This window comes from Sorghum bicolor, chromosome 4 (genome assembly GCF_000003195.3).
Source record: "Sorghum bicolor cultivar BTx623 chromosome 4, Sorghum_bicolor_NCBIv3, whole genome shotgun sequence".
Taxonomy (NCBI): domain Eukaryota; kingdom Viridiplantae; phylum Streptophyta; class Magnoliopsida; order Poales; family Poaceae; genus Sorghum; species Sorghum bicolor.
In genome coordinates this window covers 8587714-8604632 of record NC_012873.2, presented here as the reverse complement: position 1 = coordinate 8604632, position 16919 = coordinate 8587714, and the positions used below count along the sequence as shown (strand labels likewise).

The 16919-nt window shown below is 47.4% G+C and overlaps 2 protein-coding genes across 2 annotated transcripts; one reads left to right on the top strand and one right to left on the bottom strand.

Moving 5' to 3' along the window:
- Window positions 284-1936, bottom strand: LOC8073788 (probable F-box protein At4g22030). Its single transcript, XM_002451760.2, has one exon. The coding sequence runs from the start codon at window positions 1820-1822 to the stop codon at window positions 482-484; it is 1341 nt and encodes a 446-aa protein (XP_002451805.1). The 5' UTR covers window positions 1823-1936; the 3' UTR covers window positions 284-481.
- Window positions 11638-13463, top strand: LOC8073787 (probable F-box protein At4g22030). The gene is made up of 2 exons (XM_002453509.2): window positions 11638-11763; window positions 11892-13463. The coding sequence occupies exon 2, from the start codon at window positions 11939-11941 to the stop codon at window positions 13259-13261; it is 1323 nt and encodes a 440-aa protein (XP_002453554.1). The 5' UTR covers window positions 11638-11763; window positions 11892-11938; the 3' UTR covers window positions 13262-13463.

Sequence of the window (16919 nt, the reverse complement as noted above, 5' to 3'; positions counted from 1 at the left end):
TGTTGATTTAGAATCGGAACAACGGTCACTCTATTCTAAATTATAAGTCATTCCAAGAATTTTAGAGGGTCGAACCATCTCAAATTTAATCAAATATATGATAACATAATAATATTTATGATACCGACTAAGTATATTACGTTATTAGTTATATTTTTATAGTAATATCTTTTTGACGTTAAATTTTTTTCTGTAACGTTGGTCAAACTTATAAATTGGAATGAAGAGAGTACGTGTCAAATTTAATTGGGAATCAATTAACCACGAGATGCATGGATGGATATATATAATCTCAAATCAAAGAATTGCCATTTCACAGTTGGAATGAATGCGATTTGCATGTTACTTACAAAAAGAATCAATGGAATTCCTCTTCCTATCTAGTAGAGTACTAGTAGTATGTACGAACACTAATTTGTGTTATGAACTAATGAATAACCCGAGTTTCCGATAGTGTATATGCACATTCTTCCGACGATCATCAGAAGAGCTTCCCGGCGTAGTCCTTGATATCCTCGTCCTTCACCGACGCGGACGCCATCCTCCTGAACTGCCGGAGCTCCGCCGCGTCGCGGCCGAGCAGCAGGGCCACCTTGGTCCGGAACACCTCCCCGTTCTCCCTCCGCTCGACGTCGGCCTCCCCGAGCACCGCCTCGATGTCCTCCTGCACCTTCCGGTAGAACCCGGCGCAGTTCCGGAGCAGCTCGAACAGCATCCCCAGCTGGCCCCCGTGCTCCACCGTGTTCACGCACGCCGCCAGCGCGCCGCACGCCACGGCGGCGCCGGACGCCCACGCAGACGTCGAAGCAGCTCCGTCTCCACCGGTCCCGATGAAGGCCGCCGCCACCGCCGCCGTGCCCGCCAGCGCCGGCCCCGCCACGGCGAGCCCGCGGTTGACGGCCAGGACCAGCTTCCCCACTTTCAGGTACTGGTGCTCGTCCTTGGCCCGGAGCACGCGCAGCAGGCCGCGCAGCTCCTCCTCCAGCTCCTGGCTCCACCCGTTGCCGTTGCCGGTGCTGGTGCTGACGCCGCGGCGGCTGCCGAAGCTCCTGGACCGGGTGGTGCTCTTAGCCGGCTGCTGCTGCTGCGGGCGGCGGCGCGGCCACCACCGCGCGGGCTCGACGGCCTTGGGGAACTTCTCCAGCATTCCCGGGAGCAGCGGCAGCGGGTACGCGGCGTCCAGCGCCAGCACCCTGTCCATGGCGTCCTGCGCGTCGGCGGCGTCGTCCCGCCGCAGCTCGAGCGTGGCGCGGACGTCGCGCTCCAGCTGCCTCCAGAGGCGCGTGGCGTTGCGCTGCTCCTCGGCGAGCTGCGACGGCTGGATCCTGTTGACGGCGGCCATGGTGACGGCGGCCGTGGCGAGGAGGACACCCGCGGAGGCGGCCACGGCCCCCGTGCCCGGCGCGGCGGGCGCGAGCGCGGCCATGACGGAGGCGGCGAGCGTGAGGGAGTTGGTGGAGTGGAGCAGCAGGTGGTTCCAGTTGTCCCGCTGCCGCCCGATGATGTCGTGCATCTCGGCCCGGTCCGCCGCGGCCTCCGCCACCGCGCGGAGCTTGTCGATCACCGCCGTGGTGCTGCGGTCGGCGGCGGCGCGGGGGGAGCCGGCGCTGGTGGTGGTGCTGGTGGTGACGTCGATCCAGTCGAGCTTGATGCCGCCGTCCGCTGGGATGGACGACGCGGTCGTTGTCTGGACGCCGGACGGGCCGGCGCGGCAGGGGGCGGCCGTGGTCCGGGTCCGGCGCGGCGGCCGCGTCGTGAGTGACGAGGAGGTGGTGGAGGGCGTGAGGAAGAGGCGCTGTGCCTGAAGAGCCGCCGCCGCCATGGCCGATTTGGATCAGCAAGTGTCGGTTTGCGTTTTTCGAAGATTGCAGGGATTGGTCGCTGCGGCCGGATTGCTGTTGGGCGATGACTGAGAATGTGAGAGCTGCTGCTGGTGGGGGGTTGATGGGAGATGGGAGATGGGAGCGAGGGTATTTATAGGAGACGGCGCGGGACGGGGACACGGGGGTGGACGAATGGAAACGTACGTTTGACCGGGTGGGCTGGGCCGGGTCAATTTTTTCCCGATCCATCCGCGACGTGCTCCTGTGTGGTCTCAAGAGGGAAAGCGCGCGCTTTGCCCCAAGCTTGGAGTTGGAGTTGGAGGAGGAGACCGTTTCTGGCAGGTGACCCGGCCAGCTGGTCCGGTCCGTAGTCGTCCGTACGTACACCCTGGTCCGCGGCTCCGCGTTGTCTGACTCCCTCCCTCCCTCCCTCCCTCCCGCCCTCCCGCCTCGTATCGTATGCTAGCTAGCTGTGGCTCCCTGGTTTTCCGTTTTCATTCCACACCGTTTAGTGATACATGCATAATACCTAAGGATTCTGTTGGAATTTTAGTTAAAGTCTAAAAAAACCTGCACGGTACTTAATTTCTTTTTTAATGTAAATTTAGAGGGTCATGCATCTTGGGTTCTTTATTTACATTAATTATACATATAATGCCATAAATATTTGAGCACTTTAGTTGAATATGTACTCCCTCCGTTACTCAAAAAAAAATGACGTTTAGGACATCATTTAGGATACCAAGAAGTGGTTAATTAGAGTAGACTTTTCCTTGGTGGTTGCAATTTTCACATGGCCTGCATGGGGCTTTTTTTTTTTTGCATTTTTGCATGGCACTGTTTGCCTGAAGCTTGTTTGGCTGTTTTAGCGAATTTTTCGGCCAGGCGCGTGTGGGAGGCGCATGGCGCCATGCTGTAAAGCTGAAGCAAAAAATTTTTTGCGGTAAACTCATGAGGGTGCGTTGTTTTCGCTGCTAGCTATTTTCGGTTGAAGAAGACCGACGTTTGGGTTGCCTTGTTCTCTATTTTCGGTTAAAAAACTCGCGAGGGCACCACCTCGATGGAGTCCGGCACCATCTCCGACTCCGGCGCCACTTCGGTGGAGTCTGGCACTATCTTTGAGTCCGGCGAATTGAAGGCGAGCGGCGAGCACGAGCGGTGGCGAGCGCGACCGGCGATCACGAGCAGTGACGAGCGGCGGCGAGCAGGAACGGCGTCCATGGCGAGCGACCACGGCTGAGCAGCGGCGATGGCTAATAAAGACGCGAGTGGAGAATTGATGTGGTAGGCGAGCGGTGCGGCGCATGCAAGAATATGAGGCGACCGATTACTGCACCGTGCGGCAATCGAAACAGCAAAGGCAAACACGTCCATATTCACGGCTGCCAGCTAAGAACGACATTTTTAGGGAAAACACGGTTAGGGGCTAGAACGACGTTTTTTTTAAGTAACGGAGGGAGTATAAAGCAATCGTTAGCCACATTATATCATAAACAATTATATAAGAAATTCTCACATGCATGATATATTGTGATAAAGATAAAGTAAAAAAAATGGCTCAATTTAACCCATGATTATGTCCTACATTTATGTGTCTTAACAGTGCTAGCCAATGTAGGAGATAGCATGTATGGATTGGTGGGTGGACTAGTATTGCATGCTTTGGTCTGAGATCAGCCGTCTCCCCTACCCCCTTGTCAAAGTTGAGCGGCCGGCTCCACCGTGCCTGCCTTAAATTAGATCCACAGGCCCAGCACACACACCGCCCATGCAAGCATAGAAACCGAGTAATCCTTGATGTGTGTACTTTGAAAGGTCATCGCAAAAGTTGTGAATGTCGTACGGCAGGTGACCTTTTGTGCAAACCATGCAAACTGTCAACTTTTACTATATATATATATATGTCGTCTCAAAAGTGTCGACCTGATCCTCCTCTTTGGCAAATGCATGTGGAGATCGGACCTTTCATTTCTTTAATTATAACGCCGGTCCATGCATCATATATCTTTTAGCAAAAGAACAAACTTTTAGCATTGGCAAACCGGCATATATGCATGCGTGAGGCGTGACGTAGTACGTGATGAGAATGTGAAGGCGAGAAGTGTATAGCCGTAGCAGCTAGCAGCACCGGCAGCGGCAGCTTGAGCTTCGCTGGCTGCCCCCAGATCGATGTGCATGCATGCATTGCGCGCGCGCGCAGATGGACACGGTTGTTGGTGGTGCAGTGCAGACCGACAGATAGACGTGAGATGCCGCGCGCGTACGTGTCCCACTGTCCACCAGCGTGGCCGCGCGCTGGCTGTCAGGCCCGGAGATCGAGCCCTGAAGACGCTCACTGTATGAACACTGCACCGCTCAAAATACTAAACCAAGTCTCTATTCTAATTCTAAATCTAGGGAAAAATCACCTTCTACTTGGGTTCCAATTTTTCATTCTCTCTCAAATTATAGTTTCGGCCCCTCACATCTAAAACCCCATATCCTGTAGGTCCCACTCACTTTTTCTCTTCCCACTCATAAATCAAGACAAGAATTACAAACGGTGGAGTTGATGTAGAATTTGTCTGTGACATGTGGGTCCCATGTAAGACAAGAACTTGGTCTAGTTTTTTCATTAGAGTTGGATCTTAATTTGAGCCCCTACTTTTTTTTTATCATAGTCTCTAAATAAAAAATCTAAAGGCTTAATTTAAGAATCTGAGCTGGAGTTGCTCTAATTTGTTAGGAGAGAAAAACGTTACTCAATAAATGACGGATCAATAAATGACTGAACAGATTCGATACGCCACGTACCGCGTAGCAGGGAGTATATAAGTATATGTATGTACAGGCAGGCAGTAGCAGCAGCTGTGTACTGTGTGTGCGCGCCCTAGCTACCTAGCCTGGCTCGTCAGCTTCCCGGAGCTTTCTCTGGCCAGCTGATCTGAAGCACCACCACCGTTCGCCGTTGTTGGGGTTGGCTTGGGTTTGCCGGTGCTAGCTCACGCGCGCTGTACGTTAAATGAAACACACGCATATTATTAATGCTGCTCGAATGATATTGACACAAGAAAAATAGAGTTATAGCTCAATTTTTTTTAATTCCCAGTGTGGTTGCAGATAGAGATATATGGCACGGGCGAAAATCAAAGAAGAAAGCTATAGCTAGAATATGGCTCATATGTCTCTTTGTTCTGTAGTGATAAGGAGTCGGTTCAGCATTTGTTTTTTTTTAATTAGTGCGCGGTTGCCAAGCACTTGTTTTTTTTTTACAAGTGAACCATAGATATATTAACACCAAGAAGCTGTTACAACCGTTACAGCGTTAATGGTTACAACATTGATTGCCCAAAGAACAGGGCAATCATTTTCATGACTAAAATTAGTACAGACTCCTGAATAATCAAGCTGATTGGTTTGCAAAGCACAAAGTGCCTATTTTGCTAGGGAGTCAGCCATCTGATTTTGGGTCCTTTTGATCCTGCGCATCACTGAGTTTGTTGCTGATAACAGAGCATCAGTGATCTGGATATATGGCTTAGTTCTCCAGTCCGGAGGATTAGAGAGATTGGGGCTATTAAGAAAGTGGACCACCTGTTGGTTGTCCGAGAATAGTGTCGCCTGATGGGATTGGAGTTGATTGAGCAGAGTTGCTGCGCAAGCCATAGCTGCAGATTTCGCCATGAGCACCGATGGAGATTCCTACATAGTAGCTTTGATAAAGATGCTCAGTGGTGTGGTTGCACATCAGTGTTGATGATGAAAATGCCGAGACCCGCATGTCTAGGAGCAGATGCAGCAAGGTCTGGCATCGTTGAGGCGTCGGTGTAGCAACAGGTTCCTCTGATTGAAGTTGGAAAGGGAACCAGCAGGCTATCAATCACCAAAGTGGCTTGATGGCTACCTTGACATGTTCCTGCATATGCATTATGTATACCTTGGGTGTAGTTTGTGGCATTAGGAACCGCATTGGTTGTTGCTGCTCTTCGTGGGCTAGTCGGCTGTAGAGTTGTTTGATCGCCACCTATAGGAAGAAGAGCAGTACCTGACTGATAAAGCTCCTGTTCTTTTAGTGCATCAAGGTGTGTGTTCATGTGGGCACTTACTGCTTGTTAGATCTGGAGAGATGTCCATGTTCTCCTCTAGAACCTATATATTATCATTGCGAGCCTTCCAAATGTACCAGAGAAGGAAAAAAATTTACATAAGATTTCATCTGTTATATTGTGGGTAAAAAGAAGAGGTAGGGACATTTGAACACCATCTTCTTCTGCATGAATGTTATTAGTAATGAGTGGAGGGTTAGCTGCTGCAAACCAGATTTCAATTGGTAGATTGCATTTAAAAACAGATGTTGGTCAGTTTCAATGTCCCCACAATAATCACAATGGTTGTCTATATGGACAGAATACCTACCAACTCTTTCATCAGTAGCTCCAAGCAAAGGTTTTAAGAATAGGTGGGATTGACTTACTCTTCCAAACCTTGTGCAGGATTTTGCTTGCATCATCAGTTAAGCTTCGGGCTCCTTGACTAGGCAGTTGGTGAACCTGCTGGTGGGAGTAAATAGATTTAGTTATGCAGAGACCATTTTTGGCAGGAGTCCATCTGAGAATATCATCGTAGTTGGAGGCGACAATTGGAGTTGTTTCAATAGCTTGGACAGCCTAATCATTGAAGGTGTTGGAGAGAAGCTGATGGTTCAAAATCTGGGTTTGGAAATCTAGAGATCCGAGACATTAGCAGGTAAAGGTGAGTTGACAATAGGCAAAATAAGATGCTTATGAACAAATAGGTCCAAATAGCTATTATAGCAAAAAAAAAAAAAGAATGAAACGTATAAGCATATCAACTTTGCATGACACGAAATTTAAATTGTCATGACATGATATAGACATGCTTGATGTCATCCCTACAAAACGTTTTATGTCTTCTAGACATACTTGACTCGTCATCTCTAGAAAGCGTCCATGCTTGCTACACATGTTTAATAAAACATGTCTATAGATCCTTGCACGGCACGTGTAAAGACGCTTTAGTATAGAATGCGTCTACACATAGAGACAAAATGATACGAGGGGGGTGGGGTGGAGGTCTTGTAGAGTGTGTGGACCACTTCATCACCGCCACATCGTATATATGGTACCGATCGATATTTCAAACCGACAGCGATAACCACTCATTTTCACAAATACAAGCAAAAATTAATAACAGGCGGTAGGTTCCCATACTACGCAGTAAAACAAAACACATTGCCGTGCATAATGGCATAATCTTCTACACGCCCGCCCTGCATGACGACGATGCATGTGTCCATGAACGAATAATCGGTAATATTATTAGTATTAGCTCTGATGAACGCATTTGCTCATCGCATTATTGCAACGACGATGCGCTGTTTTCGTTGACTTTCCTGATCGATATCGAGCACGCCATGCGTGACGACGATAACATTTGACAATGCCAGCCCGCGCGCCTCTGCATGCAGTGCTGTCCTGCTGCATGCATGCAATTTCCCATCCGTTGACTTAATTAAATTAATTACATTACATATATTTGAGCCAGGAGCTAGATGGTGGAACAATTAAGAAGCTGACTCTTGTGCTCGGTCGAAGGGAGATCGATCGATCTCAGAAATGGACCGATCGAGCCAACCATTGTGTGCTACTACATGCATGCGACACAGATGAGTGTACATGTCAACACGGTCGGTCATTTGTGCTTACTCTCCCACACCACTTTGCATAAAATATATGAACTTAACCGGTACGGTACGTTAAGGCTCCAGGTCATCTATACAGCCCACTGGTGCAGATCAATCACCGAAACACGCAGCAGTAAGTAGATATTAGGCGTAAAGCCGCCGTCAGTGGATGTGTATATAGGCACTTTTTACTGGTACAACTTCAGTATTGAAATCAAAGTCAACTAGTACTTGTAGCTACTACTAGTAAAAATAATAGGCAATTTATTAGTTTATTTGTGCCTAATAAATCTACTAAAAAGAAACTTAAGATCCATCCATGATCGATCTAAGTCATGTAGTATATCTATAGTTCGTTCAGTCCTCAATAGAAAAGGGAAAAGGTGATGTAGTGTCAAGTGAGAGACTAGCAATTAAGTAAATCGTGGGTGTGCTTTTTTGGACCTCTATTGCTAAGTGTTATTAGGTCGTACCTCAAATATACACTCACATTTAGTCTTTACATTACAATAGGGTGTGTTTGGTTGCCAGACCGAAGTTGCATCGTATATCCTACATGAGTGGACCAACACTGCTGCAGGATTAGACATTAGCACCGGTCAGGAACGGTCTGTTGCCCCGGTTCCCGAGCCGGTGCTGCCCTTCCGGGACTAAAGGCCCACCCTTTAGGCATTAGCACTGGTCGGGAACGGTCTGCTGCAGTATTGAGTACTATCCATACTCAATTTTTAAACAATTATAAATTCCACATTTACTAGTAAACATGTATGATACAATGGACATTATGTAGTAATAAAAATAAATCAAGTGATATTAACAAACCAATTAATTTGAACTATCCTACTTTCTAAGATCATAAAAAGATACTATAATTCATTCTTGCAAACTACATTAATACTAGGTCAACCATGAAATATGATATATATATATATATATATATATATATATATATATATATATATGGATACTAATTCATGTGAATGATTCAAAATAACAAAGTGGATTTGAGCTGGAACATCACAAGCCAAAAACAACATGAAAAAGACAAGAAAGGCTGAAGTTAGTCACCTCCAAACACGAAGAGACGATGACGGAGTCGAAGAAGATCAACGATGGGCGTTGGAGATGAAGAACAAATGAAGAACAAGCAAGAAGAAGCTCCAAGAACAACAATGGTGCTCTCGGTTTCAAATGGACAGAGGGGAGGAGGGAGCCGGCCTATAAACCGGACCTATAATTAGCACCGGTTCAGGGCAAAAACCGGTGCTAAAGGTTCACCCTTTAGCACCGGTTTGTGTGGTGCTAAAGGCTTTGCCTCGGCCCGTGGCACTGGCCGGTGCTAAAGGGGACCCTCTAGCACCGGTTCGTGCCCCGACAGCACCTGTCAATAGCCGTTGGGCAGGACCCTTTAGCACCGGTTCGCGTTACGAATCGGTGTTAAAGGGGTCTTTAACCCCGGGCCGCAAAAAGGCCAAGGTTTTTGGCCATTTTGGACATCGACCAATGCCTCATTCTGTAGTAGTGCAAGCTAGGTCTAATAAACCGTATTTCAGACTGAAGTTGCCAGACTCCCAGGTCTGGCCGTCTGGGAGATGGGAGTGAAGCTCAATTGGGTACGTGTATCTCGCTAGCCTATACATCCACCAATACAATTGCATCCGCTCGTGCAAGTTGGATAGCGCAAAGCGATCCAAAATGTTCCCTGTGGTTCAGGGACACTTTGTGCGTCAGAAAATTTGGTGCCACGAACTTTGCATTGCCTAGTTCATCAGTTCCGTGTGGCCAAGGGATCGGAGGTTGATCACGTCTTCGATCAGCAGCGACCTCCCAAGGAAGGCAGTGAGCGAGCGAGCTAGGAGCGCGCGGTACGTGGCCGGTGGGTGTTGGTCGACACTGATCAGAGAGTACCATCAACTTGGCAAGTGGCATACATGAGAAAACGGCACATGCATGCATGAATTTATATTCATAAACTTGCATTGATCTGGTCCAAGAATTTGACTAATAATGCATGCATTTGCATCACAAACTGGTCCAGCTAACTAAGGACGACGTCTACAATTTCAATTTACAAATATATAGCTAGTTAGATGAGCCATATAAATAATAAAAAAATAAACACTATAGTGAAGAGTTATGTGGGATATGAGAGAGGTGTTTCTGGAAGATTATACTAGACTAACTATCTGGAAGTCGCTAGCTATTTAATTTCTCTCTTTGATAACCAAAGAAATTCCTATTTGAAAACTATTGGGGACGCCATATATTCTCCTCTCGGGATTCCTTAGGATTAATTGATTGCATGCTAGTGGTGCGGCGCAAGCGCAACTTGATGCTGCCACTAGTCTATGGAGTAGTATACAGGGATATATATATAAACACTCTGAGTCAGTCCAATAACATGGTGTTTTCACTTAAAATAACTTTCAAAATTTATATTTTATTGGAAACAAAGATCAGGCCAGAAATGGGTTCTGGAAGGGGATGGTCTGGGGTTTCCTCCAGGAAATCTTTAAGTAGAATAATTACCCGACTTCTCTTAAAGATTTTTCTGAATCTTGGACTCAAGACAAAGGGCCTTTACCTACTAGGTTAATTTTGTTTGTTTTTGCAGGTTTCGCTTGGGCCATCTGGACTAACAGAAACAGGATGGCTATTCAGCATGAGTTTCCAAAGTATCCCTCTGACATCATATACTCTGCTGTAACATTTATGCAGAAATGGAGTATTCTGCTTAAGGAAGATGATTGGGTTCGTGTCAAGCAAGTGAAAGACAACATCATGCTTTGGATTGGAGATTTCAAGCCCACGGTGTTCAGCTCTAGTGATGTAGTTGAAATCTAGTGGCTGGTTTAGCTTTTGTTTTCCTCTATGCGCGTCTGAGTAACTGGTGTTCCCAGTGGATCTTTTGTTTTGGGTGGTTGTTCAAACTCTGTTTCTTAAAAGCAGAGGTTTTCTCCTCAAAAAAATTATATTTTATCAAATCAATTTAACATTATACATAGATATATTTGTGGTACAAGCCACCTTGTTCTGATACGGCCCTATATGTCCACTACCAAAATGGTGGAGTTCTCCTAGTGTTTTTAGTTAGTAATAAAACACTACCACTAGTCAAAACACTAGGGAATCCTCACTAGGAGGTATTTACTAGGAAAAGTTTATACTAAATTTTGAATGCTAAAACACTAGGAAAACCCCACACTAATAGGAGAAATTGAAAAATCTGGTTGTGGATCTGATGTGTCCAATAATATCTTATATAGGGTTATTATTTTTTTCTGCACAAGATTTGCGCGTTTTTGTATTATAAACGAGAAAATTTTGTTTACATTGTAGGGTTGGGCATTATAGATGTTCAATGAGCGTAAGCGCATTTATATAGGGTCTTTATAGTGTTCATGACTATGTATTTGGCACGCTGTATATGACACTGTTTGCGAATATGGACCCAATTACACCAAATTTGTGCCGTATATTCTACATTTTTTTTAAAAAAAAAGGTATGAGTGAAACATAACAAAGTTTGATCTTGGGTTGTGCGTACGTATACCTCGGAAAAAATGGGAAGGGCGTGTAAAAGTGCTAGTGATGTATATATTTGTGACCAGGTTAGGTGTTATACTTCATGTTATACGCTTATTAGCTTATATCATATCGCTGAACTTTCCAACAAAATACATCAATCGGCACTACTGGGACTAGTAGTTTACGGAGACAGTCATTCTTATACCTGAAAAAAAAAACAGGTATTGCTGTGGCTCGCGATGATTAGAACGAGACATTTTATTCATGAATCCATTCCACGCTTAGCTAAAAAGTTATGGCTGAAAGAACTATTCGCTGATTTGTTGTAAGAGAGAAACACTGCTGAATGCATGGTTAACAGATAAGCTCAAATGAACGGTGGTGAGTCATATGACTTGCAGGTATGCAAACAGTCCGTCTTGCAATTTCCAAATGCTCAAGAAATATGACTTGCAGGTTTGCAAACAATCCGTCTTGCTGAAGAGGTTGGCTGGTTGTGCATCAGTCAGTCACCAGTGCGCGAGGTCTAGCTCGTCAACATCAGCTGATTCAGTCTTGACTGCTTCGTTCATCGTCGACCTCGACTTGGATCCGCCCCAAACGGCACACTGCAGTAGTGCAGTACCACCCGTTCTGTTCTGCTGCAGATTGCAGACCCAGCCCTCCCCTCCTCCACGCCTATTTATGCCGACAAGAACCAGCAGGAACACACAGCAGCTCATATGCATCGTCAGTGATCAATTCAACACCAGCCTGTATCTGTATCTGTATCTGTATCTGTATCTGTATCTGTATCTGTATCTGTATGTATGTAAGATCGAAGCAAGAAACTACAAGTGTGCCTTTCCTGCCTGCAGGAGGCTAATAATCCTGAATTCAACAGCGTGCACACTCGACACTACAAATGGCCGTCACGGAGGCACTTCTCCTCCAGTCGCAAGGCGTCGTCGCTGCCGCACTGCTCCCGGCCTCGCGCCCGCGCCGCCTTTCCGGGCTCCTCCGGCTGCGCACGCGGGTCCATCAGGCTAACCTCCGGCAGCTGGTCAGCATCGACGACCTGCGGCAGGTCGCCCGGGACGACGACCACGCCGTCGTGAACGGCCGCGCGCCAGCTGGTACGCCGACGACGCCGGAGGGCAGCGGAGGCACCGGCACCGCGGCGCAGAGGCTCCGCGCGATCGCCGAGGCGGCCGCGGACCGCGCGGACATGCACGACATCATCGGGCGGCAGCGGGACAACTGGAACCACCTGCTGCTCCACTCCACCAACTCCCTCACGCTCGCCGCCTCCGTCATGGCCGCGCTGGCGCCCGCCGCGCCGGCCATGGCCGCGCTCAAGGCCTCGGCGGGTCTGCTCCTGGCCACGGCCGCGGTCACCATGGCCGCTGTCAACAGGATCCAGCCGTCGCAGCTCGCCGAGGAGCAGCGCAACGCCACGCGCCTCTGGAGGCAGCTCGAGCGCGACGTCGTCCGCGCCGCGCTCGACGACGACCACGGGGGCAACGTCCAGGTCCAGGAGGCCATGGACAGGGTGCTCGCCCTCGACGCGGCGTACCCGCTGCCGCTGTTCCCCGGCATGCTCGACAAGTTCCCCAGCACCGTCGAGCCCACCCGGTGGTGGCCCAGGCGGCGGCAGCCGCCGGCTCAGTCGTCGTCGTCCTCGTCGTCGGCCAAGACCGTCAACGGCGGCGCCCCCCGGCGAGGCGCCACGTCGTCGGGGAACGGCTGGACGCGGGAGCTGGAGGACGAGATGCGCGGCGTCGCGCGGGTGCTCGGGGCCAAGGACGAGCAGGAGCACGTGTCCAACGCCAAGCTGGCGCTGCGGCTCAACCGCGGCCTCGCCGTCGCAGGACCGGCGCTCGCGGGCACGGCCGCGCTGGCCACGGCCTTCGTCGGCGAGGCCGCCGCGGGCTCCTGGGCCTCCGGCGCCGCCGTCCTGTGCGGCGCGCTGGCGGCGGCGGCCAACACGGTGGAGCACGGCTGGCAGGTGGGTATGCTGTTCGACATGTTCCGCAACGTCGCCGGGTTCTACCGCAAGGTCCAGGAGGACATCGAGGCGTGCCTCGACGAGGCTGACGTCGAGAGGAGGGAGAACGGCGAGGTGTTCCGGACCAAGGTGGCGCTGATGCTCGGCCGGAGCACGGCGGACCTTAGGCAGTTCAGGGAGATGGCGTCGCCGTCGTTCAAGGACGACGACATCAACGACTTCGCCGGGAAACTGTTTTAGACTCGCCATCGTCCTAGACACATATATAAAAATGTTAAATATAATGCTAAGTAGGATAGGAAATGACTCCCTGTTTATATATGGTTTAGCTAAATACATCTTCATCATGTACTCGTAGCTAGTATAATGGCGATCATAAACTTCGGCTTTAACCAATCACGTCTTTGTTCAGTATAGTGTATGGTGCATCTAATCTAATGATGTTAATTAATTTAGTATCATATAAGTCTTTGTGCTCTTTTCTGTAAATTAGATTGAACTTTTAAATGTTTAACCGAAGGCCACTCCAAGAATTAATTATTTAGGGAGGGGGGAGTACCTAATTCCCATTTCTAAATTCTAATGCATTTGGAGCCACAAAAGCACAAACACACTTCCAGATACGAGGGTTAGAAGATAAAAATTATAGTTTTCAATGGTCCTAACAACGTTGTTATTTTTTTTTTCTAAATGAATTCCATCAAATTTTAGACAGAGGAGACACCCTGCCAAATCGGTGGCCACCAAACACATAACAAAGACGGGGGTTGGCGTTGGTCCCTCAAACCACAGCCGGTTCTATTTCTAGTTTTAGATCCTCTTCGCTTGAGTTTTTCTGCCGAGCCGAATTTATCAGGCATTCAGCAGTGGGAATCCGCTGTTACTGGGACATAGTACTATAATCATTCACTTTTTTAACGAAACCGGGTCATGACAATACAATTACTGTAAATCTTTTAATTTCCCAAAGGAATTAGCATATCACAAATTCACACACACCAACAGAGAGAGAGAGTAGCGAAAAACGTGTGGCACCCGGCACATGAAGGAGTAGCCCAGCTTATACTGTACTTATTTGATGGGCTTGCACTGGGGCCCTGGGGTTAGCCGACCTCGATCCATGGGCTCATTTTGTCAGGCCAGATCGTGTATTAGTGTTTGTTTGAGTATACTGTACTTATTAGTGCCGTACTGATTTTCTAACCGCATAGAGGCCTGCTCAAATAACGAGACCATAGTCCATCGACCAGAGTTGGGAGGAAGGGTCAATAATGGGCTTGAGCCATGACCCGGCCTTCCCCATGGAGCTTTGGCCGCGACGGAGCAAAAAAACGGCGCGCGGCAACCAACCGCCAGCCTCTGTGTTGCTCATTCCTGCCTTGCTCGCTCGTGGTGGAGCGTTGAGCTCGCCCTGCCCCTTCTTCCCAACTCTTCTTTTTTTTTCGACAGATAGCTCTATATTCTGCACCTGCCCGTACCAGTTTTTTAATATAGAAAAGTGGGTCTAGTTATAATTTAGTGCATAGACACAACTTTGCTAACGTAATACAAGTATGTACATATACATATATATATATGGCACGTGAATACATGACATACATGTATACTAGAAGATAATATAATCAACATGCATGGAGAGATATGATATACTCAACGACCAGCTAGTGCAACCTATAGCGACCGTCTATATTTACATGTATGTACACAAAAATACTATTGATTTAAAAATAAATGTAAACCATAAATATAAGTTAACATGATCAACATAAATAACAATCATTTTCGTATGGGCCTCGATATGTTATTTGTACGGTAATGATTCTATTAAGACAATCGTCATCAACTCACGTGCCCCTCCGCTTGCACTCTCCTCGTGCCCGTGACCCCTCTGCTCTACCGCGCCCACTCCGCCCACACTCTCCCCCACCCCTCCGCACCGCAATGCCATTCTCCGGGCCTCTACTTGCGCCCTCGGGACGGACGCCACACCCGCGCGTTAGCTCGTTGTTGTCCCGTCCGGCTACGCTCCCTCCCTCCTTCCCTTCACAGAGACGAGGATGACCTTGATGGCTCTGACGAGGCATGTCGGTCCTTCTCTGATTTTGAGCCATCTCCTACTCCTTCTCTGAATCTGAGCGTTCCTCCTTTTTTTCCTCTAGATCTAAAGGATACGGTGGTGGCTAGAGTTCTAGTGAGCTCTATGGTCCTATTCCCTCCTTCCTGCAGCGAGCTCAAAGGTGATGAGCTTGGGGCTGTTTGTATGTTTTTTTGTTGCTCGTGTTGCAATGGGTTTTTTAGAATATTGCAATAGATGATTTTGGAATGTTGCAATGGGAGTTCGGGGTCATTGCAACAGATATTTGTACAATATTGCAGTACTACTATTTGAGATGTTGGAGTATATATTTGTTTATGTTGCAGTACATATTTTTCCAATGTTGTAGTATATGTTTTTTCGATGTTGCACTACACATTTTTGTGATGTTGCAGTACATAATTTTTGATATTACAATAAAAAAATTTTGTTGTTGCAGTACATGTTTTTCGATGTTCTACTATATATTTTTGTGATGTTGCAGTACATAATTTTTGATATTGCAGTATAAAAATGTTATTGTTGCAGTATATGTTTTTCGATGTTCTAGTATATATTTTTGTGATGTTGCAGTATATAATTTTTGATGTTGCAGTACATAATTTTCGTTGTTGTAGTACATGTTTTTTTATGTTGCACTATATATTTTTGCGGTGTTGTAGTATTTATATTCCGATGTTGCACTAAATAGTTTTTCCATATGTTTGTAATATTCTAAGTGTTTCATCTGGTTTAGACGTATGTTTCAGCAAATACTTCATATTACAAGTGTGAGTAGTAGTACAAAGTGGGCATAGGTCCCTGCAGGCATAGAGGCGTAGGAAGTGGAGTGGACACGCGCGGTAACAGGAGCATGCATATTTTAGCAGCTAGCGAGACCGGCCCGTGGGCACGGCAACAACAGGAGCAGCAATGCACGGGCAAGTGTGGCAGCAACAGCGTGCGAGCAGATGCGGTAGCAACTCGGCTAGGCACAGCAACGCGTGACCAGGCGGGCAGAAGCTGTATACAACCGTGATCAGATGCGGGCAGAGTCTGGCAGTCCACTGCCCACGAACATAATGTAAAAAAACCAATAACAGAAGTTATAGGAAACCAGCTACTAACAAATTTAGTAATCAGATGCGGGCAGACAATAGGCGCCGGCGTCCGGACGCGTCTCACGCGCCGGATGTCCGGCGCGAGCAAAGCCGTTTTTTTTTGTTCTCATCACAACTCATTGTGCGTGGCAGTTTTAGTAGGGCTATATATATTTTGCCATGACCCTATACTACTATACTAATCGGTTATCGCTCAGTTTTTTTTCCAAGGTTCAAATACTAGTTGTGAGTTGTGACACTGAAGATTGATTTTAAATGGCTTGACCATCATGAAAATTGATCATATCACTACCATAAAACACAACAACGATAAAGCCAGCACATTCGTTTCTATGAACACACAAATCTTATCTCTATGAGTATCATTAGCACTATCACTACGCACGTCTTGTTATCGACACATCGTTTTGCCAAGAAATTGGAATTCGGGTGAGTAGGTTCCACCACAATGAACCTAACTAACTAAGTTAGGTTCAATTCGCTTCTACTTCTAAGTTCTAATAACTAATGCAGTCAAATTAATGTTTGCAGGAGATTGAAGAGTGTTCTGGTGTATTACTTCCATGGACACATCTGCAATCAGGTGACCGCTACTCTCTGATTGATTAGTCTAATAGAAATTTGACTTCATAGAAAGGACACAAGCTATGAGATACCTATAACATTGTTGTCATGTGTCTAATACTAAGATAATCTCGTTTAA